The 23,429-nt window shown below is 45.6% G+C and overlaps 2 protein-coding genes across 2 annotated transcripts in view; one reads left to right on the plus strand and one right to left on the minus strand.

Annotated features, from left to right (window-relative positions):
* Window positions 1-23,429, plus strand: part of LOC109429221 (cardioacceleratory peptide receptor-like) — a 346,376-nt gene that overhangs the window by 58,834 nt on the left and 264,113 nt on the right. The window lies entirely within an intron of this gene.
* On the minus strand, window positions 5,392-10,821 carry LOC134290484 (uncharacterized). The gene has a single exon (XM_062857635.1). It carries the CDS (start codon window positions 10,819-10,821, stop codon window positions 5,392-5,394), a length of 5,430 nt encoding a protein of 1,809 aa, XP_062713619.1.

Raw genomic sequence — 23,429 nt, forward strand, 5'->3', positions numbered from 1 at the left:
ACCAACGCCCGCACATACCGCAGTGCGAATATAGATTCGGATCACTACTTAGTCGCTGTATGCATGCGCTCAAAACTTTCGACAGTTATCACCACGCGTCGAAGTCGAACGCCGCAGCTCAACATCGAGCAACTTCGTAACGTAGAAGTGGCTCAAGACTACGCGCAGCAGTTAGCAGTGGCCCTACCAACGGAAGAGCAGCTTGGCGCAGCTACACTTGAAGATGGCTGGAGGGACATCCGATCCGCCATAGGTAGTACCTCGGCTACAGCACTAGGCTTCGCGACTCCGAATCACAGAAACGACTGGTACGACGGCGAATGTGAACAGTTGAAAAACGAGAAGAATGCAGCATGGGCGAGAATGCTGCAACACCGTACGAGAGCGAATGAGGCACGTTACAAACAGGCGCGGAACAGGCAGAACTCAGTCTTCCGGATGAAGAAGCGCCAGCAGGAAGAACGAGATCGCGAAGCGATGGAAGAGCTGTACCGCGCTAAGGGCACACGAAAGTTGTACGAGAAGCTGAACCGCTCGCGCAGAGGCTTTGTGCCACAAGCCGACATGTGCCGAGATAATCACGGGAATATTCTCACGAGCGAGCGTGAGGTGGTCGAGAGGTGGCGGCAGCATTACGATGAGCACCTCAATGGCGACGTCGCAAGTACCGAAGGTGGCGTGGTAACAGATCTAGGAGTATGTGCACAGGACGAAAGACTTCCGGCCCCTAACGTTCAAGAGATTGAGGAGGAGGTTGGCCGGTTGAAAAACAACAAAGCCGCTGGAGCAGATCAACTACCAAGCGAGCTTCTAAAATACGGTGGAGAAGCACTGGTGAGAGCACTACACTGGGTCATTACCAAGATTTGGGAGGAGGAAGTATTACCGGAGGAATGGATGGAAGGTATCGTGTGTCCCATCTACAAAAAGGGCGACAAGTTGGATTGCGGGAACTACCGCGCGATCACACTACTGAGCGCTGCCTACAAGATGCTCTGTCAAATTTTATGCCGCCGTCTATCACCGATTGCAAGAGAGTTCGTGGGGCAATATCAGGCTGGATTTATGGGTGAACGCGCTACAACGGACCAAATGTTCGCCATCCGCCAGGTGTTGCAGAAATGCCGCGAATACAACGTGCCCACACATCACTTGTTCATCGATTTCAAATCGGCGTATGATACAATCGATCGAGAACAGCTATGGCAGATTATGCACGAATACGGATTCCCGGATAAACTGATACGGTTGATCAAGGCGACGATGGATCGAGTGATGTGCGTAGTTCGAGTATCAGGGACACTCTCGAGTCCCTTCGAATCTCGCAGAGGGTTACGGCAAGGTGATTGTCTTTCGTGCTTGTTGTTCAACATTGCTTTAGAGGGTGTAATAAGAAGAGCGGGGATAAACACGAGTGGGACGATTCTCACGAAGTCCGTTCAGCTGCTTGGTTTCGTCGATGATATTGATATTATTGCTCGTAAATTTGAGACGATGGCGGAAACGTACATCCGACTAAAGAGTGAAGCCAGGCGAATCGGATTAGTCATTAATGTGTCGAAGACAAAGTACATGATGGCAAAGGGCTCCAGGGAGGAATCACCGCGCCCGCCACCCCGAATTCATATCGACGGTGATGAAATCGAGGCGGTTGAAGAATTCGTGTACTTGGGCTCACTGGTGACCGACGACAACGACACCAGCAGAGAAATTCAGAGGCGCATTGTGGCAGGAAATCGTGCCTACTTTGGACTCCGCAGAACTCTACGATCGAATAAAGTTCGCCGTAACACGAAGTTAACCATTTACAAAACGTTGATTAGACCGGTCGTCCTCTATGGGCACGAAACATGGACCCTACGTGCAGAGGACCAACGCGCCCTTGGAGTTTTCGAACGGAAGGTGTTGCGTACCATCTACGGCGGAGTGCAGATGGAAGACGGGACTTGGAGAAGGCGAATGAACCACGAGCTGCATAAGCTGCTGAGAGAACCAACCATCGTCCATACCGCGAAAATCGGGAGGCTACGGTGGGCGGGTCACGTCATCAGGATGTCGGATAGCAACCCGACTATCCCGACTAAAATGGTTCTCGAGAGTCATCCGACCGGTACAAGAAGACGTGGTGCGCAGCGAGCTAGGTGGGTCGACCAAGTGGAGGACGATCTGCGGACCCTACGCAGAGTGCGGAACTGGAGGCAAACAGCCATGGACCGAGTGGAATGGAGGCGGCTACTATGTACAGCAGAGGCCACCCCGGCCTTAGCCTGACCGGTAAGGTAAGTACTTATAATAAGCAGAATAGTTAAACTAGGAAGAACAGCTTATTTTCAAAAGAAGGAAAAATCTCTGATGAAAAAATAATATCTGTAAAGCTGTAATGTGAGTAGAACACTAAAACTAGGAAGAACAGCCTATGTTTAGAAGAAGAAAAAATCTCCGATGAAAGATTTAAAAGCTTTAATGCTTATAGTGAGTATAACTGTTAGACTAGAAGAAAAGCCTATGTACAGAAGAAGGAAATACTCTTATGAAAAAGTGTATGGCTGAAATACTTACAATGAGTAGAATAGTTAAACTAAAAAGAACAGCCTATTTTCTAAAGAAGGAAAAATCTCCGATGAAAAATTTAATTGCTGTAATTCTTATAGAGCGTAGAGCATTAAAACACAAAACAAGAACAGCCGAAGTTTAAAAGAAGGACAAATCCCCGTTGATAAATTTAATAGCTGAAATGCTATACTTATTCTTCACCACTTATCCTTACAGCTTTTTTGTCCACTAGGGCACTACGTAAGCGATTCCAATTTACAGTTAAACTTACACTTTGTACAGCGCCTAATTGTATTCTATTTTACTATATTGAACAGGTTGCCTTTGCGCTGTTTCCTTTTTTATATTCTGCTAATGCTAGAATGATAAGCACGATCATGTTGATGCTTTTAGGTTAGGTATAATAGCCTTTTTGATTTGTGTTACAATCATTTGAAAGTAGTATAATTATGTTGACAATGTTACTGTATTGAATATCTTTATCCTGTCGATTGCTTTGGTTGTGCCCGTTCACCATAACACTTTGTTTCTAACTAAAAATAAGCTTTTTTCGAGATGATGTATTATAAATCTTTTCTACTAAGCCTCCCAAATTGATATCCTCCACAGTTCCCCAATAATGTCGACTTTTTTCATGTTTATTTCGTTTTGTGCAATATAAAAGTCAGTAGGCACATATAATGACAACCTATTCGGCCTAACGACCCTTTCGGCCTAACGGCATTCGGCCTAATGGCCTTCGGCCTAACGGCATTCGGCCTAACGGCTTTCGGCCTAACGGCCTGCTCCCTGCATCCACTTCGCCTAGCACTTTCAACAGTACCGTAATCTGGGGGGAAGTTGATCACTTTTGCTCTATTCTTTTGAATAAAATCAAGTACAATGCACATGAATCCAAACAAATATTTTTAAAACATGTACTGAGTGGACCTGTTTCAAGTTCCGTGAACGAAATTCTTACAAGAAATTGCTAAATTTTATAAAAATTGCTCAAATGGCCAAATTTGAAAACTTTCGACCAACCAATGACATGACATTTTAAGAATGGAAAACTATTGAACAAACTAAATTTGATGATGCTGAATCTGAATAAGTCTTCAAAATTCTTACAACTGGGTTAATTTGTATGTTAAAAATGGAATAAGTTTAGTAAGCTACAGTGTACGTATTCGGACCGGCACACTGAGAAAACTTCGGACGCGTAGAGATTCGAAACTCGCGGAATTCAGGTTCACTGTTTATTGAAACGCGATTTAAATAAAACGAAACTTTATTGCTCGGTAGCCTTTGGTGCAAAGGGTCTATTCGATGCTCATTCGCGCACTGTTAGATTGCAACTAACTACTGCCCCGATATCTACAGTGCTACCGAGGGTCAGTGGTGAATTTGAAACACGATCAGGAGCGATCGTTTCTATCGGCCTACCTGGTAACAGTGATAAAGATGGGAATCTAATTTACGAGTGATAAAGCGAGAACACTAATGATAAGAGATTGTGGAACTTATCTGTGCTGCCAGAAGGGCTGATATTACTGGGCCTTAACATGCCGGCCGCCTTGAAATCTGTGCATTTCAACTCAAAAATGTACCAGCAAATCTGGCCTGCACTGTATTACCTTACGAACTACCTACTGCGTTCGGCTACGAAAATTCAATTATTCTATTCGGTTGTCTTGGTATCTACTCTACAACTTCTACTGCTTCACAACAGTGCTTCGAGAGCACTTCGATGACCTTGACCTAGTCTTTGTCCTCGGTGGCTGCCGATCGAGTTCATGGTTGGTTTGTTTACTACGCTGGATAGTTGACTACTAGGTGCGACGATGGACGTTGGATGCTTCCGCACGTGGATGATTGCAGCTTCTTGCACGCCGGCGGGCTGTCGATGAATACTTCGCCGCTGCCGGGTTGTTGGACGGATGTTGAACGCTGGATGGAACCTCACCCTTCGCCGAGGGTGGTTGCTGCGACAGTGGACGGTGGAAACTTCGTTGACGGTTGTAGGATGAACGTGGACTGTATAGAACTGCTGCTGGGCATCTGCTGCTTCGAAAAGGGTCGATTGGAGGAATTTCCTACTCGCTGGGCTGTCGTCTGGAGCTCTTGGTAGTGGTCGTCAGTGTCGTCATCAATTTCGTTGCCGTCGTCGTCGACGGACGTGGCGGGAATCTTTCGAATCTGCAGATGAGAGGCTGCTTTTTAAATTGAAAAAATGAACATTAATAAGACTTCCCTGATGCGGAGGCCTCCTGGCCTCCGCGGGTGCCCAAAGCACCGATGAGGACGACTGGAATGTCGTTCGAACTACGAAAATAGTGGTCACAAGTTGCCTCACTGGAGTTCTTGGGTGCCATTGCTGCGGATGACGGGCCATCGATATGGGTTGATCAGTCCCTGATGAAGGCTTGTCGTTGCGACAACAGCGGGTCGAGCATCGGTACCTGATGCTCTGGTGCTTTACTCCGAATTGTGATGGCGAACTGTGGTGCTGATGAAGTGGGGAAGTTAATGATGGTACAACTTGGAGAAAGTTCTCCTCGACGACGTCATGATGACGGACTGAAGATAGCTAATTGGTTCTTGGGACATCACACAACGATCATGCTAGACGACACGGGACGGGACGACCTTCTCCCAGCGATTGACGGAATAGACGGAATGGTGTTGGTGATGACGTGTTCGACGAATGTCCCAATCGTGGGACATGTGGAGCGACTATAGGGGACAAACATTCCTTAAGCTTTTTGCAATTCAATATAATACATATACTTAACTGGGAGGCGGAGGCCTCCTTTTGGACGACCTCCGCGATGCCGGGGTCCCGGCGACGAAAGAGTATTAGAACTCTTCTGATGTGGACGCGTTGTCCCGAATTGGAAGCACACAAATTTTTGAAATGCCCCTCTTGAAGGACCCATCCTTTGTGCGGACGGTTACTACTCGGACATTGCCGTCCGATCCAGGGAAGATTTCTGCTACTCGTCCTAGCTGCCATCGCTGTGGTGGCAGGTTGTCCTCCTTGACAAGCACCATTGTGCCTATCTTGACGTTATCGCGCTGTTTCGTCCATTTTGTCCGGTTATGGAGATCGGACAGATAGTGGGTTTTCCATGTTTTCCACAGCCTCTGTACGAAATCTTGGGACCTTTGCCACACAGCCAAACGATTCTCCGGTATTCCTTGTAGATCGGGCTCCGGAACAGCGGTTAGAGGCCTTCCGATCAGAAAGTGGCCGGGAGTCAGTGCCGAAAAGTCGTCGGGGTCGTTACTCAGAGGCGTTAGCGGGCGAGAATTCAGTATGGCTGCAACTTGTTGTACGATAGTGTTCAGCTCGTCGTAGCTCAACTGTCTAGTACCAATTGTCGTCCGGAAGTGACCCTTGAACGATTTCACGGCCGCCTCCCACAATCCTCCGAAATTTGGAGAACGTGCAGGAATGAATTCGAACCGAATGCCATCGTCTTCTGCTGAACGAGTGATGGTGCGCTGGAATTGCTGATCCAGGAATTGACGACGGAGGTCCTCAAGTTCTCTGTTGGTGCCGACAAAGTTAGTCGCATTGTCGCACATTACCGTGTGTGGTTTTCCACGGCACGCGACGAATCTCCTGAAGGCGGAGAGAAATGCCTGAGTAGACAAATCAGCAACTATCTCCATATGGACCGCCTTTGTCGCTAGGCAAACGAAAATCGCTACGTAGGACTTGACTGCTGGACTTCGACGGATCGGGTACTTGATGTAGAAGGGACCACACAAATCTACTCCTACCTTCCAAAAGACTGCTGAGGGGTTTACTCGGACAGCCGGCAAATCTGCCATAAACTGCTCCTGCACCTTTGGCTTACTGCGGAAGCAGTCCACGCATTGGTGGCAAATCTTGCGTGCCAGATTTCGAGCATTTGTAGGCCAGAACTTTTCTCTGACTGAAGCGATGAGGAGTTGTTGACCAGCATGAAGGAGTTTTAGATGATAATGCCGAATTACTAGTGCAGCTAACGGATGTTGGTGATGCAAAATCATCGGGTGCTTTCGAAATTCTGAAATCGGTGCATTTGCCAGCCGGCCGCCGACGCGGAGTGTTCCATCTATGACGACGGGATTCAAAAGTGACAACTTGGAGGATGATTTCAGCTGCCGACTCCGCGTCAAATCCGCAAATTCTTCTGGGAAGCTCTCCTTTTGAGAGATTCGGACGAGGTGAGTTAGCGAGTCATCCAACTCTCTCAGGGACAGGCGTCCTTCCTGCCTAGTTGAGCGATTGCGTGGTGAACTATTGTGCACGAATCTACGAAGCCATGCCACTAGACGAACCAAATCAGTGAGCGATGACCGGAGCGAGAAAAGTTCGTTTGGCGGAGTCACGCGAGAAGGGAGAGATATCGTGCTACGTTCTTCCAGCAGTGCACTATCTATTGGTGGTTGTGTTGACGAGGGTTTCGGCCATGTTGAACGATCTTGACGAAGCCAAATGGGACCTTCGAACCACGACGGCTGATACTGTATTTGAGCAGCCGTTGTACCACGAGAGAGAATGTCGGCAGGGTTTTCGACCCCGGCAACGTGGTTCCATTCGCCTTCCTTGGTAATGTGCTGTATTTCAGAAACACGGTTTCCAACAAAAACTTGCCAACGGGAAGGTAATGACGATAACCAGCACTTGACAATCATCGAATCGGTCCAGAAGAATGATTGATGCAGGAGTTGAAGACTGCCAGTAACCTTTTCATAGAGGTGGCTCAGCAACAAAGCCGACGACAATTCAAGGCGCGGTATCGACTGTCTCTTCTTTTTGCGGGTCAGGTCTTCTAATGGCGCAACTGTGGACTTTGACGTAATCAGCCGAACGCTGATTTCTCCGCTATTCGACACACAGCGAAGATACAAACATGCACCATATGCTGCCTCCGATGCATCACAGAATCCATGTATTTCTACACTGAGTAGACCTTGAGTGTAACAGGTCCACCTTGGAATCTTGAGTGATTCGAGCGCGATAGTATTCCGACGAAACTCAAGCCAATAGTTCTGGAATTCTTCCGGAAGCGGATCATCCCAATCGCAGCTTTGCTTCCATAACGACTGGAGGAATATTTTGGCTTGTACCACTACTGGGCCAATAAGACCAAGCGGGTCGAAGATCCGTGCTGCGTCAGAAAGCACGATTCGCTTGGTGATTGGAGTTTGAGGGTTCCACTGTGGCACAGCATATCGAAACATGTCGGTAGCAGGTTCCCAAATGAGGCCGAGAGTTTTGACTGGTGATGACGACGAATCCAATTCCAGAGTAGCTCGTTCATCTCGTAGTTCCTCGGGAATGCTTGAAAGGATCTCGGCACAGTTGGAGCTCCATTTTCGTAGAGTGAAACCAGCGGAGTTCATGAGGTCCAAGATCTCAATTACTAGGGCCTTTCCTTCTTCTACGTCGTCTGTTCCCGTTAGAAGATCATCAACGTAAAACCCCTTCCGAATTGTGGTAGCTGCCTTTTCGTGCGTTGCTTCGGCATCTGCTGCCAACTGTTGAAGGCACTTTGTTGCAAGGTACGGAGCAGAGCTAGTACCATACGTAACGGTAGTAAGCTGGTAGGCCTTCACAGGGTCGCTGGTCGAGCTTCGCCAAAGAATGCGCTGAAGAGGCTGATCGGCTTGACACACGTTGACCATGCGGTACATTTTGGCAATGTCCGCAACAACAACGAATCTGTGGAACCGGAACCGTAGGATAATCGACAACAAATCGTCCTGGACGACGGGTCCGACCATTAATCCATCGTTCAGTGACACTCCAGTAGACGTGCGGCATGAAGCATCAAATACGACGCGCAGCTTCGTTGTCGTACTTTCCGGCTTCAAGACGGCGTGATGTGGCAAATAATACGATGGACGTTCGCAATTTTCAGCAGTGACTTCGCGCATGTGACCCATATCCAAGTATTCTTGAATGAAATCGCAATACAAAGCCTTCAGCGTGTTGTTCATCTCGAAACGACGTTCCAGTCCGTAGAAGCGCCTAAGTGCAGTTGTTTTGGAGTCTCCTAGCTGATCGATGACATATTGCTTCTTGGGAAGCGTGACGACAAACCTTCCATCTTCATCTCGCACTGTAGTTCGCTGAAAAATCTCCTCACACGTTGATTCTTCGACGGAGAGTGTGCTCTTGTGGTAGCAGGACTCCAATTCCCAGAACTTGGTTAACAATTCTCGAAGATCCACCGTTGAACACAAGTAAGCCATTGCTCTCGAAACCTCCTCCACTTTGCCAGGAATACGACCAGAGACTACCCATCCAAAGACGGTTTCTTGAAAGGTGGGTCCATCATCCGACATTTTCTTGCGGCCTTCCTTCAGCAGATCGAAATAAAACTCGGCGCCAATGATCAAATCTACTGGCCCGGGCTCGTGAAATCCAGGATCCGCCAAAACAATGTCTTCAGGAACTAATAACGATCCAGCATCAACTCGATCAACTGGTAATGTAGCAGTGAGTTTGGGAAGAACGTGGAGCTGAACGGTTTCGGTATACGATGATATGCTGGGGAACCGTGGAGATATATCTGCTTCGACCATCTTCGACGACCGTACAATGGAGCCACCAATTCCAGAAACTGCGAGATGGCTGTCCGCTCCGGCCAACCTCAGACCTTGGCAGAACTTTGAAGTGGCGAAACAGTACTCTGAACAGGAGTCCAAAAGTGCTCTAGCAATTTTCGAGTTGCCATTCCGATCGGTTACTATCACCATAGCGGTAGACAGCAACACTTGCCGAGTGGGCGAGGGTGCGCTGGAGGGTAGTGAGTTTGTTTGCGTAACTAGTGTGCGATCTGTGGCGTGTGATGGGTGTGAATGTGGTTGATGCGAACTTGTACTGGCTATTGGGTGTGAGTTCGTGAGTGATCCATGGTTTTGAGTGGGTGTGGTCTGATTCTGAGCTTGTGTGTTCTGATTATTCGCTTTTTGTGGTCGGTTCTGTACAAGTGGGACGGAGGAACCGGTCGCTGCCGGCGGGGACGCTGCTCCGCTGTTGGTTGATCCGATGTGCAATAGGGTGTGGTGCCGTTGGTGACAATTCCGGCAAGTTCCGCTCGTACAGTATCGAACCATGTGAGACGACGAAAAACAGTTCAAGCACAATCCGCTCCGTTTCACCTTCTCGTAACGCTCTTGGACCTTCATTTTCAGGAACTTCTGGCATCTGAAAGCTGAATGCTGACTCTCCCCACAAAACGGACAATTTCTCGGAGATTGCGATGTGGCGTGACTAACCGTATATCTAGGTTTCTTAGACTCGATCTGCTGGCTCGGCTTCGACGACGACAAAGACTGCAGAACGGAGGCCTGCTTTCGCAAAAATTCCATCAAATCATCGTAGCCAGGGACGTCTGTAGAAGAGTGATGCGACTCCCATTGACGAAGCGTGGTGGTGTCAAGCCTGGAGCACACCATGTAAGCCAATATTGTGCTCCACCCGGTCGTGTCTTCGCCGATTTTCGTCAACTGCTGCAGGTTTCTGTCGAATTCGTTGATAACGTGGCTTAACGCTTCATAACTTTCACGTTTCATTGATTCCACGCTGAACAAAGCATCAAGATGTGCCTTGACGATGAGCTTTTTGTTCTCATATCGCTCTTGGAGGCTGTCCCACGCTATAGGGTAGTTGGCAGCAGTCATCTCAATCGACGAAATTCCTTGCAACGCTTCACCGGTTAGGGACGAACGTAGATAGGAGAACTTATCCATTTCTGTCAACTGGTCATTCCGATGGATCAGACTCCTAAACATGTCACGGTATGTGACCCATTCACGGATGCGACCTCCAAAGCTAGGTAAACGGATTTCGGGAAGCTTCACTCTGGAAATCGCACTGGAAGCAGCGGGAGCTGCCTGCTGACCGGTCGCTGCAGGAGGATCTGCAGTAGCTGACAGTTTGCGCAGTTTGGCTTTCAGCTCGCAGTAGGTATCCTCAACCATTTCAACCAATTCGAAGCTCTCGGTCTGCCGCTTCTCAATAAGATCTGCTAGAGTATTGGCCTTCTCGTCTGGATCTTCCTTTGATTCGGACACTTGTTTTTCATCGGCTTTTTCCAAAAGAACATCAATTCTCCGGCGAACTACGTAGAACCGCTTCATAGCAATTTCCAGCATGTCTAGTCGGGCTTCCACTTGGTCAAGATGTTTCTCCGGCTTATATTTGGCAATGAACTTCCGCACTCCATCGACGGTGTTGCGAAGCTGCCGCTCCTGCTTCAGTAGATCCTTCAACTCGCTGGTCATTTTCACCCTTTTCTTCCGCTGCATTCACTAATTTTGCCAAATAAATGGAAACACTTTCACTGATGGGTAGTCGAGCACTATCAAGTCACTGGTACAATGTAATTGTTTGCAGGTGCAATCAACTACTAATTTAACACTGCACAAAACAGCTTTTTGGACCACTGTGCACTAGAAAATTAGCACTATTACTGCACACTCGAACATTCACCCGCGACTCGCGATTCAACTCGACGTCCCACGTATGACAGAAGACAGGCAGAATAGGTTGACTGCAGCGAGGGGAACCGACCAAGCGAACAACAAGCACAAGAAATTCCAGCGGAAATCAAGACCAACCGTTAATCGGAGAACCCAACTCAAGGACCAACTCGCAGTTCGCATGCAAAAGACGAAAACAGCATTGATTTCATTCAACCACTATTCTTTATTACCACATCACAGTAGGGCAGTGACCCTCATGCTTGGCGCCACTACTGACCACATGCACACATGCAACACTACTTCCCTTTATCTTGGAACCGCCTGTCCAGTGGGTCGTCTTGTCCAGCTCCGTCTCGATCCTGCCGATTCTCGACGCCTGGCTGCTCCTCTCGAGTCCCTGTAGTCCTGCCTTCCTCTGGACGATGTCGAACGGCGTCGCTGCTCCAATTTTCCTTGATGGCACCCGTTGGACACTTGCACAATGCCCGCTTGCTCAAAGCACACACGGATCGCGATGGCGATAACGATATTGTTCGGCACTACTATGCGCACTACTGTCCGCGGTTTTCTCGCGCGGCGCGTTGGTCACCGGTCGACGAATCCGGTTCGAAGGACCAAAATTTAATGTACGTATTCGGACCGGCACACTGAGAAAACTTCGGACGCGTAGAGATTCGAAACTCGCGGAATTCAGGTTCACTGTTTATTGAAACGCGATTTAAATAAAACGAAACTTTATTGCTCGGTAGCCTTTGGTGCAAAGGGTCTATTCGATGCTCATTTGCGCACTGTTAGATTGCAACTAACTACTGCCCCGATATCTACAGTGCTACCGAGGGTCAGTGGTGAATTTGAAACACGATCAGGAGCGATCGTTTCTATCGGCCTACCTGGTAACAGTGATAAAGATGGGAATCTAATTTACGAGTGATAAAGCGAGAACACTAATGATAAGAGATTGTGGAACTTATCTGTGCTGCCAGAAGGGCTGATATTACTGGGCCTTAACATACAGAATGACCCACATTAAACGCCTAAAGGTATGCAATTACCTTAAAAAATCGTCTTACTTTCGCAAAAATATGCTTTTTTCGAATAAAACTTATATGTTAACATCGTTTTAAACTCTAAGCTATGTTCAATAAGCCTGCCATAAATAAATAAAAGTGTTTCGTGAGCCATCCGATAAACAAGGCGTTGCTGGGAGGCGATTTTTTGATAGGCAGTCTTTTCACCGAGTTCCAACACACATCCAAAAAAGTCGATATTTTTATGTAAAATCTGTCACAATTGCCATAAAAATCAACAAAAATTCTTTAAATATATTCACACAATCGATTGACATCAAAAGTTCTTGCATTGATACAGAATTGTGGCGTCCTCAGCGGTTGAATGATGTGGATCCCAATGTGATCAACTTCACCCCGCTGATCAACTACCCCCCAGGTTACGGTACCCTTGATCCATACGCATTGAATATCTTGCTGCTTCCTCTTCTAATGGAATATGCTTCAAATCTGGTATGCTTGAGTTTGATCCAGTCTGTTTCACTTAGAACATCCTCGTCCGCTTCTGTATCGATCACAAAGTTCAACAAAACTCCTCCGACGGATATTGGTACCAGTCGTTTATCAGCCCGAGATGGAAAAGTTCCACAGCATCTTGTCCCAGGGTTCCACTGCCAGAAGATACTTCTCGAACAAATTGTTTAGGCTTTCGTCCTACTTCAGCATGTCTTGGATGGAACTTCGGTTTGTTGAACTTCTTCCTTTTCAGGAAACAGCACCGCGAGAAATGTCCAATCTGTCCACAACTTCTGCATTCAAGTGATTTGGCCGGACACGATGGGTCTTTCGAATCGTGTCTTCCGTTGCAACGGAAACACCTGAATCGCTTGGGTCCACCATTACTGGAGCGTAATTTGAAAACCGACTCACCGGGGTTTTCCTCTGGCTCGCTGACATAGACTGCTTATACATTTCCATTCGCTTTGTCCAATTCACCAATTTGCATTTGAACTGACTCGTGGGTACGGCCGATTTTCAGAATTTCATCGAAGCTGTAATCTTTCTCCAGGTATTTTCTCTTGAGATGCTTGTCCTCCGTGGTTGTGATGATTTGGTCGACCACCATACTGTCCACCTGGTCACCGTAATCGCAATAGGCTGCTGGCCGCTTCAACCGGATGACGAAAGTTTCGAACTTTTCATTCGCCGCCGGTCTCATCTCACGGAATTTTTGGCGCCCGTACGTTTTCGACAGCTTCGGGATGAAGTAATCGTCCAGCATCGTCATAGCAACGTGGTAACGGTTGTCAACAGCGTGGTTTTCATCAACACGGACCTGCTGGACTATTATCCGAACATCTGGTCCCCCGAACATCACTAACGTTTTGTATTTCTCATCGTTATCGTCCACGTCCTTCCACGCCAAGTATGCCTCGAAATGTTCACGCCAATTTTCCCAGCGAGCGGCTACTGGCCCTTCGGCGTTTTCGGTGAGCGGTGGAATCAACGGGTTAACCTGTAAACAAGTGTGTTAAAATTCTGCGAATTCTGAAATTCACTATTTTATGTTTATTTATTATTAGTTAACTGGCATATTCATTCCACAATGAAAGTTCTTTCTGCGTACTGCATCCGGAACATTTGGGTTCCGCTTTGATTAACATTTTTCTACTCTAAGGAGTTTAGTGATAGATTCCGCTTTAAAATTTCTAACATTTTCCTGCGTACTTCATTCTATACACTAAGTTCCTCCGAAAAATAGATCTGCGTACTGCATCCCAAATCGTTGGGTTCCGCTTTGTGCTTTCACTGCGTACTTCATACCGTTTACTATGGTTTCCGCGACTTTGTTAGGAATTTCTCACAAATCACTGGGTCTTGTCAAAAGTAAAACTCTATCCACGAGAATCATCCCTGAGTGATTTGTCTTCCGTCGTGGGTAGGTTTCCGCGATTTTGTTAGGCTTTTTTCACAAATCACCGGGTCTTGCGTAAACATTAATACTTTTGCAAGAATCATCCCTAAGTGATTCTTTCCTTCCCCGGGTCGTACGTTACTTCCACTGATGTGATCATATTCATCCGATTTTCCTGAAAATTCCGGGTTCATGTTTGAGGTTTTGTTAACCCTTCAGCGCGCGCGCTGTTGTAAAAAGTACAACACTACCAAAAAACCCCGCTTTTCGTATACAGCGCGAGCGCGGTGCAGTTTCGGTTGCTTGATGGCGCGCGTCCTGGAAGGTTAAACATACAATCATGAAATCATCCCTAAGAACTTCCAATCTCTGAACATAAGTTCAGTGAATTGTACTTTTCATCCCTAAGGGATTTCTCGGAAACTTTTCGTTTGTAAAAATAAACTCACCATGGCCCGACCATTTCCAAGAAAATCGGATGCAAAACTGCTTTCGGATCTGCTTATAGTCTTCGGTTTTATCACTCGTAGCCAAATTGTAGAAACGTCTGCTCTGGGCTGAGGAACAATTGGGTTGTTTAGTGAATAAAATATTGATATTTTCTATAGCCTAATCGGGAGAGCTCATTTTTCTGAGTATAACGTGAATTTACTGGATTCCAATACCTTTTTTTGATGGTTAAATAAACAAAACAGTTTTAATTTTCGTGGATAGAATGACAGTTCAATCGATAAAGTGACAGTTCGACCCGAACAAAAAAATTTCCCCATACAAACTTTAAATGCATTTTAAAAATAGTTCCCGGACTCCAAAAATTATGAAATTTTGGATTTCGAATAATTTTTGGATTTCTGATTATGAAATAACCCGGATAACCCTAAAGAACCCAATTTATAATGAATGTTGATACTCTAGATACAATATAAATCAAGGGTTACTTAGATCCTACAGAGGGGATGCTTCATAAATTCCTTTTAATATTAAGCCTGTTCTTGATGATTTTTCAAGACATTTTCCCGCTGATCCTTCAAGAATATCTGCTGAGATTCTCCAAGAAATTTCTTCAGAAATCAATCAAATATTAAATTTTTGACATTGTTGACAATGTTCATGTCATTTTATCGACTTATTCAGAAATTAGTGGGTCGTTCGGGTTTTACGGTTGAGTGATGGGGGTGCAAGTGTGGAATACATAATCAGAAGCGCGCGATAATGTTCGTGGGAAGGTCGGTTTTCGTGGTTTTAAACATAGGCTGTTTTTTCTAGTATCATTGCTAACATAGTTTTTGGCGCTGAAACTGCTAGTATTCATATAATAAATTGTGACCATTCGGCCTAATGACCCAGTATCAATTAAGAGACAAATTTGAGAAAAAAAATACCAATTCTATTTTTTATTTTATTTCATAGAATCGTAACTTGTTCTGCGGCTTAGTGGGTTAAAGTGCCGGACTAACGAAACCGAGACGTGGGTTCGAATCCCACCAAATCAAGTATTTTTTTTCACAAATTCATCTCTAAATTTGTCATTTAACCTTCCTTTTGCATCAGGTTGGCAGCAGCTCGCTGACATAGTTTGCGGTTTGGGTCAAAATGACCCTAATGCCAAAAGGAAGGTTAAACACACACTGCGTCATTAAAATTTGAGTTTTTTTTTTGTTTATTTCAGACATAGCAGCTGACTGGTATAGCCAGTTAAGGCAATAAGATTATCTGTAGAAATTGAATCTATGAACAAATCTCCAGTCGAATTTATTTATAAATCCATGGCGGCATTTTTTCAAGAATCTCTGGAGAAACACCTGAATGTAACCCAGCGAAATTCCTGCAAGAATCCCCGGAGAAATTTCTGAAACAATTCTTAGAGACCTATACCTAGAGAAACCCTTGGTAGTATTTGTAAAATAGTTAAATGAGAAATTAACAACAATTCTGCAATGTTTTCTGGATGTCTTCTACTCATGGAATAGACGTATTTCAAAAGGAATTCCTATCATAATATCTAGAGAAACACCTGGAAAAAACTTTTGTAAATATTCTGGACAAATCCGTGTAGATATTTTTTGAATGAAATCCTTTGAAAATTCCTGAAGAAAATTGAGCATGAGCATGAGCATGAGCATAGATGACCGTACTATTCGTAGTTGCTACTCCGTGATTGACCAGAACAATCGAAGTTGCACAAGGAACCAACAGACGGAGCTTGGGAGTAGCTTACCGTCCTCAATGTGCATCTTCGAGAATTCCAAACTTTATTAGGTCAATAACGGCGCCGGCCACGTCCTTACGGTCATCGAGGAGGGAAAGGAATGTTATTATGACGTGCGTTGCTTACTAAAGACCGAGATCACCTCTGCGTCTCCACGTCTGTCATGGGAAGGACTTTTTGTTAGTGGGGAGGGGAAAGGGCGCATGATATGAGTTCACTTTGGTAAGTGGAGTGATTCATGCAACCCTGTTAATATCAAACCACTTATTTTCATTTGGACTAAAACAAAACACATGCCGACATCGAAGATGACGAACCATTCAGATAGTTTTCGAAGTGCGAAAATTAACGAAAGAGAAAATAAAGTGATTTGAATCAACGTGGCTTTGGAACTTGGGCCGACACTTGACGTGACGAACATTTCAATGTCTGTTGACTAAAATCGCAAAAAATGTTGTTTGTTGCATTTATCGTATCATAAATCGCCCCGTACGAAGATGAGCAGTCAAATAGACGACGACGACGACCGAATGAAAACGCGGCCTGTAAACTTTGCCTCCAAAAACTCACTAAATCACCCCGTACGAAGATGAGCAGTCAAATAGACGACGACGACCGAATGAAAACGCGGCCTGTACACTTTGCCTCCAAAAATTCACTCTCGCAAAAATCTAGCAAAGCGAGCGCGCGAAACTTTGCTGCTGTCGAACTACCGCACACTACTGACTGCTTGGCGTCCCGTCGTCGGAGCCCCGCAGAGGGAAGAGGAAAAAAAAATCGCAAAAATCTAGCAAAGCGAGCGCGCGAAACTTTGCTGCTGTCGAACTACCGCACACTACTGACTGCTTGGCGTCCCGTCGTCGGAGCCCCGCAGAGGGAAGAGGAAAAAAAAATCGCAAAAATCTAGCAAAGCGAGCGCGCGAAACTTTGCTGCTGCCGAACTACCGCACACTACTGACTGCTTGGCGTCCCGTCGTCGGAGCCCCGCAGAGAGAAGGGGAAAGAAAATCGCAAAAATCTAGCAAAGCGAGCGCGCGAAACTTTGCTGCTGCCGAACTACCGCACACTACTGACTGCTTGGCGTCCCGTCGTCGGAGCCCCGCAGAGGGAAGAGGAAAAAAAATCGCAAAAATCTAGCAAAGCGAGCGCGCGAAACTTTGCTGCTGCCGAACTACCGCACACTCCTGACTGCTTGGCGTCCCGTCGTCGGAGCCCCGCAGAGGGAAGAGGAAAAAAAATCGCAAAAATCTAGCAAAGCGAGCGCGCGAAACTTTGCTGCTGCCGAACTACCGCACACTACTGACTGCTTGGCATCCCGTCGTCGGAGCCCCGCAGAGGGAAGAGGAAAAAAAAATCGCAAAAATCTAGCAAAGCGAGCGCGCGAAACTTTGCTGCTGCCGAACTACCGCACACTACTGACTGCTTGGCGTCCCGTCGTCGAAGCCCCGCAGAGGGAAGAGGAAAAAAAAATCGCAAAAATCTAGCAAAGCGAGCGCGCGAAACTTTGCTGCTGCCGAACTACCGCACACTACTGACTGCTTGGCATCCCGTCGTCGGAGCCCCGCAGAGGGAAGAGGAAAAAAAAATCGTAAAAATCTAGCAAAGCGAGCGCGCGAAACTTTGCTGCTGCCGAACTACCGCACACTACTGACTGCTTGGCGTCCCGTCGTCGGAGCCCCGCAGAGAGAAGGGGAAAGAAAATCGCAAAAATCTAGCAAAGCGAGCGCGCGAAACTTTGCTGCTGCCGAACTACCGCACACTACTGACTGCTTGGCATCCCGTCGTCGGAGCCCCGCAGAGAGAAGGGGAAAGAAAATCGCAAAAATCTAGCAAAGCGAGCGCGCGAAACTTTGCTGCTGCCGAACTACCGCACACTACTGACTGCTTGGCATCCCGTCGTCGGAGCCCCGCAGAGGGAAGAGGAAAAAAAAGTTGGAGGGGTTGTATACTAGACACGACCGCAAGTCTGACGTTGAATAACGTCCGTTTATGCATTAGTTTCGATTATTGAATGCTGTATCAACATTGATAAAGACTGTGATGTGAAATTTTGGTTTAGTTTAGTTTGATTGTAGACGGCAATTGATAGTGGAGTTTATTATGTATCATTATTTTCGATCCGACTCATTCCTTATAAACTTTGCCGTTCAATTTGAATAGGTCGTAAATTTGCTGGGATTCCTATACAGATACGACCTATTCAAATCGAACGTCAGAACTATTTAAACCTGTGTACTAGCCCAGCACTAGGTTTTCTTGGTTCACCATTTATGGACAGCCCAGGTACTGGTAGGCGTAACTAGTTTCTCTTTCATTAAACTATGTTGTTGCTCTCGAAATACATTGAGTCAATTTGCAGAATAATTTCAGCGGGCTAACTGTAGTTTGCTAGACCTTTAAATTTCTTTGGATGCTAACAGGTAATTATTTTGCGAAGAAAATGGATGCAGATTTCAAATCCTCTGGCACAATTTCTCTGCATTTGCAGGTTTATATATAGAAATTTAGAATGGACGCGACAAGACTTGTTCCGCGTAGTAGTTGGTTTTAAAATGTTTCCATAAACGAATTTTTCAAAACCATTTAAAAATCTTCAGCTATAACAGAATTGTCTTGGTAACCGTTCATTTTATAAGAATTTAAACAGATGCAATCCAACAGATCATTCAAAAATGCAAATCATTAAGCTTTTGCTAATTGGTGGACTGGAATTACCAATATGTAATTATATAACTAAGAATTTCTAGATGTCATACAGTTTTTTTTTTTCTAGATTGTGTGGCAAAAATGGGCATAGAAATGTTCAATTTTTGCAAACACAAAACACATTTAAATTTGGCTGGGAAATATAAAGGATACTACAACAATCTAATAAATTTCCACTATTCCGCTTGAAAAGTTTATGCTACGGTTTTGAGACTTAGTCGGTTTTGACATATTTGTGACCCGACGCGTCGTCTAAGAAAATTATTCGATTCACTCTTGTGAGGAACATTTTTGAAGCCCTTAGACAGGCTGTTTTATTTCATTTGTTGTATGTACAATAATCGTTCAATTATTGCATGAGGTGAAAATCGGTAGCTATGCCAACCAAATCCAAAACGGCATCGGTGGCGTTGATTCCGATGGGAGTTTTGCGATGGCGATGCTGTGCAAACTCGGGGCAAAAGAAAGCCGTCGTTGTTGCCGCGCACCAGTTTGAACTGGCTGATTGCTCCACTGGCGCCGCGTACAACGATACGAAGGAGAGCGTAACAGCGGACAACCACCGCGCTCGGCTTGTCAAAGCATACTGATGGAAAACGCAAACGGAGAAACTGGCTAGCTCTCCTTCTATGTGATCCCCTCGACGGGTCAAGAAAGAATGATGGAAGATAAGAAGAAGCAGTTTGCTTTTATACGGCACAATCGCCAGGCTTCCCCTCTCGAACGTGGTTGGTTAGATGTGAGGGGAGTAAAATTCAACGATGCCATACAAATTTATCTGCAATAATTTATTATAGCGGAGTATTAAAATATACTAAAATGATTATTATTAGCCATTTCCAAATCAGTATGTAGGCTTAGGATTAACCAATATTATAATGTTTAGTGAAGATTGACAGTATATAGTACAAAAGTTATGTATTTTCGACCAAAGTTTCTAAAGATTACAGATATTTGAAATTCTAAAATTCTTATTGAAATTTGGCGACGCTGGTTAACATTTTCATTTTCCAGCAAACCTGCCATTTTTCAAAGTTGAAGAAATTTTAAGCAGATTTATTATGCACGCATAAGTTTATGCTTTTGTCACCGTATCTTGAATTTAGAATAGATTCGATATCAAGCGGTTAAAATATTCCCAGTTGTTGCCATGCCCATTCGCTACCGCACTGGGAAAATGCTAATAAGCCACCGCCGCTGCTGCTGCTAGGTTTGCTGGCGGTGCTTGTACCGTGTTCGGCGGTGCTCTCGAAGTAGGTTTCAAGATGTTTGCACTTGCATTTCTTCAATTTCTAAAGGAATTAGAATCAACTCTCACGTGGAATTTAAAATTGTAGCCCTAACAAGGGCTGTTTAATTTTGATTTCACAAAACCAAACAGCGTTGCTTCCGTGTCGTCGGCGCCCATCCCCTTGCGAACTAGGGAAATGATAAATTATTCCACCACCGCCGCTGCTGCTCGGTTGTCGTCGGTGCGTCCGTCCGTCTACCGTGGTCGACAGCGTGAGAGTGTGCTGTGAGAAGAGAATGCAGAGCGGAAATGCAAACCGAGCTGTGTTCCTCCGTCTCTGATCCGGTGAACGACTCCGCTCGAGCTGCCGCGCGCGAAGACGCACCGCACCGACCACCGCGCTCGGCTTGACAAAGAACACTAAATGAAAACGCTAACGGAGCAAGCTGCACAGCACTCTGCCGATGCGTTCCCCTCGAGGTGTTGATGAAGAATGAAGGAAGAGGGGAAGAAGAAATAGCTTTTATACTGCCAGGCGCTCGATGGAAAAGTCCAAAACTGCGCTCGAACGTGATTGGCTGGATAAAACATGGGTTCACTTTTCCCAAATTTTCAATAGTTCGCTGTTGAAAATCAATAGTTGTTATTAATTGACATAATTGCTGGAAATATTTGCGTCTGATCGGTGCTAAAATTTTTAAAATTCGTTCAGAAATGACTGAGTTATCAGCGTTCAAAAGCTGACCACTTTTCGTGACGCGGCCGATTTTTGGTTTTTCTGAAGTTACACCCCTATATGTTGCCGAAGGACGTTATTCAACGTCAAAATCGCAAAAATCTAGCAAAGCGAGCGCGCGAAACTTTGCTGCTGCCGAACTACCGCACACTACTGACTGCTTGGCGTCCCGTCGTCGGAGCCCCGCAGAGGGAAGAGGAAAAAAAAATCGCAAAAATCTAGCAAAGCGAGCGCGCGAAACTTTGCTGCTGTCGAACTACCGCACACTACTGACTGCTTGGCATCCCGTCGTCGGAGCCCCGCAGAGGGAAGAGGAAAAAAAAAATCGCAAAAATCTAGCAAAGCGAGCGCGCGAAACTTTGCTGCTGCCGAACTACCGCACACTACTGACTCTTTGAAAATTCCTGAAGAAAATTAAGGAGAAATTTCTGGAAAAATACATGGAGGAATACGCAAAGCAGCTCCAGAATATATCTCAACAGCTATATTATCGCTCAATTAAAAATTAGACATTAGCAATAAACTTGGTCAAAATCGCCTAACACTCTACATATAGAGGCGAAGCGATAAAAAATTAGGTTTTTGCTGAATAACTGGAGCAGATCTATGGAGAATCATGGACGAAAACGGCTTTCCTGGGAAGCTGACTAGACTGATTAAAGCAACGATGGACGGTGTGCAAAACTGCGTAAGGATTCCGGGTGAACTACCCTGCTCATTCGAATCTCTCAGGGGACTGCGACAAGGTGATGGACTCTCATGCCTACTCTTCAACATCGCTCTGGAAGGTGTGATGCGACGAGCCGGACTCAACAGCCGGGGAACAATTTTCACCATATCCGGTCAATTTGTGTGCTTTGCGGACGACATGGACATTATCGCCAGAACATTTGGAACGGTGGCAGAGTTGTACACCCGCCTGAAACGCGAAGCAGCAACGGTCGGACTGGTGATCAATGCCACAAAAACAAAGCACATGCTGGTAGGCGGAACCGAACACGACCGGATCCGTCTGGGTAATAATGTTACGATAGACGGGGATACTTTCGAGGTGGTGGAGGAATTCGTCTACCTCGGATCCTTATTGACGGCTGACAACAACGGGAGCCGTGAAATCTGGAGGCGCATCATCAGCGGAAGTCGGGCCTACTACGGGCTCCAGAAGAAACTGCGGTCGAAAAAGATTCACCCACGAACCAAATGCACCATTTACAAAACGCTAATAAGACCGGTGATCCTCTACGGGCACGAGACATGGACCATGCTCGAGGAGGACCTGCAAGCATTCGGAGTTTTCGAATGACGCGTGCTAAGGATGATCTTCGGCGGTGTGCAAGAGAACGGTGAGTGGCGAACCCAGCAGGTAGCCAAAGCCGGAAGGATACGATGTACAGGACATGTTGTAAGAATGCCGAACAACAACCATGCAAAGTTGGTGTTCGCAACAGATCCGATTGGCACAAGAAGGTGTGGAGCGCAGAGAGCACGATGGGTGGATGTGTAGCGTGATTCGGCGAGCATTGGGTGTGACCGAGGATAGAGAACGGCAGCCACGAACCGTGTATTATGCAGAAACTTTGTTGATTCGGTTTTATCTTGAATTTGATGTTATACTAAATAAATGAAAAAATAATAATAAAATGATTGTACGGAAATCGAAACCACAAATAATAGCTACATAGAGGCTTTTGACAATGCTCAGTGATTTAGGTGTAAACACGCATGTACATTGTAACTAATAAAATAGTGTCCTACCTGGCATAGGTAGGCATTGATAGTAAAATTAATGAATGGCAGTTCTGAATGATAGCTGGCCCCGAAGAAACAAAATAATCCTGCCAATATTATATACATTTTAAAAGTATTTCCAGGGCACGGATGTAGCTTGGGATTTCGATTAATTTTCCACTAGAGATTTGAATTATGCGAAAATCTGAATAACCTTAAGGCAAACAATTCACCTCTCAATACACCAACATCTTTTTTTCCAAGTAGTACATTACTCTTCTGCTCCGCTCTCCCACTCGACACTCAATCGGTCGATGAAGTTATAGCACCATTAACCGAAGATCCATCTTCTCTGCACCGGGAAGCTGGTGTAATTTTCTGTTCAGCATAAATGCGATGCAATTTATCAAAGTGCGTCTATTTGCGATCGGAAATTTGATTTTTACTGCTGGAAGATTTTTTAAGTTATTATGGTTTGCTCCTTTATTCGATATGGTACAATTGTTGATTAAGACAAACAAATACAGTCACTTTTTCGTGAGCTCGTACCATACAATATTTTTTCAATTGAAATTTTACTCAACATGTTCGCCGGAATAAGCTGTCGAACCTGATTAGTGTCGATATTCGAGTTCAGCATCTTTCCAACAGGTAATAAATCAAATCACGTTGCCAAAGGCATGTGTCACCTCATCACACGAAATCACCATCCTGCTTTATTACGTAGTGGTTTCCTCTGTCACAGAATTGTGTCCGCCACACCATAACTGGCGATGAAATGCAAGCAGAGGGCATATCACCACTTGACGGCGACAACGATACGAAAAGAAAGAATTTCGGTAATTTATGGCATTTTGTCCAATTCGCGATGGTTC

Source organism: Aedes albopictus, chromosome 3, assembly GCF_035046485.1.
Source record: "Aedes albopictus strain Foshan chromosome 3, AalbF5, whole genome shotgun sequence".
Taxonomy (NCBI): Eukaryota; Metazoa; Arthropoda; class Insecta; order Diptera; family Culicidae; genus Aedes; species Aedes albopictus.

Coding starts and splice junctions, on each gene's coding strand:
- LOC134290484 (XM_062857635.1), bottom strand. CDS start 10,821: ATGACCAGCGAGTTGAAGGATCTACTGAAGCAGGAGCGGCAGCTTCGC.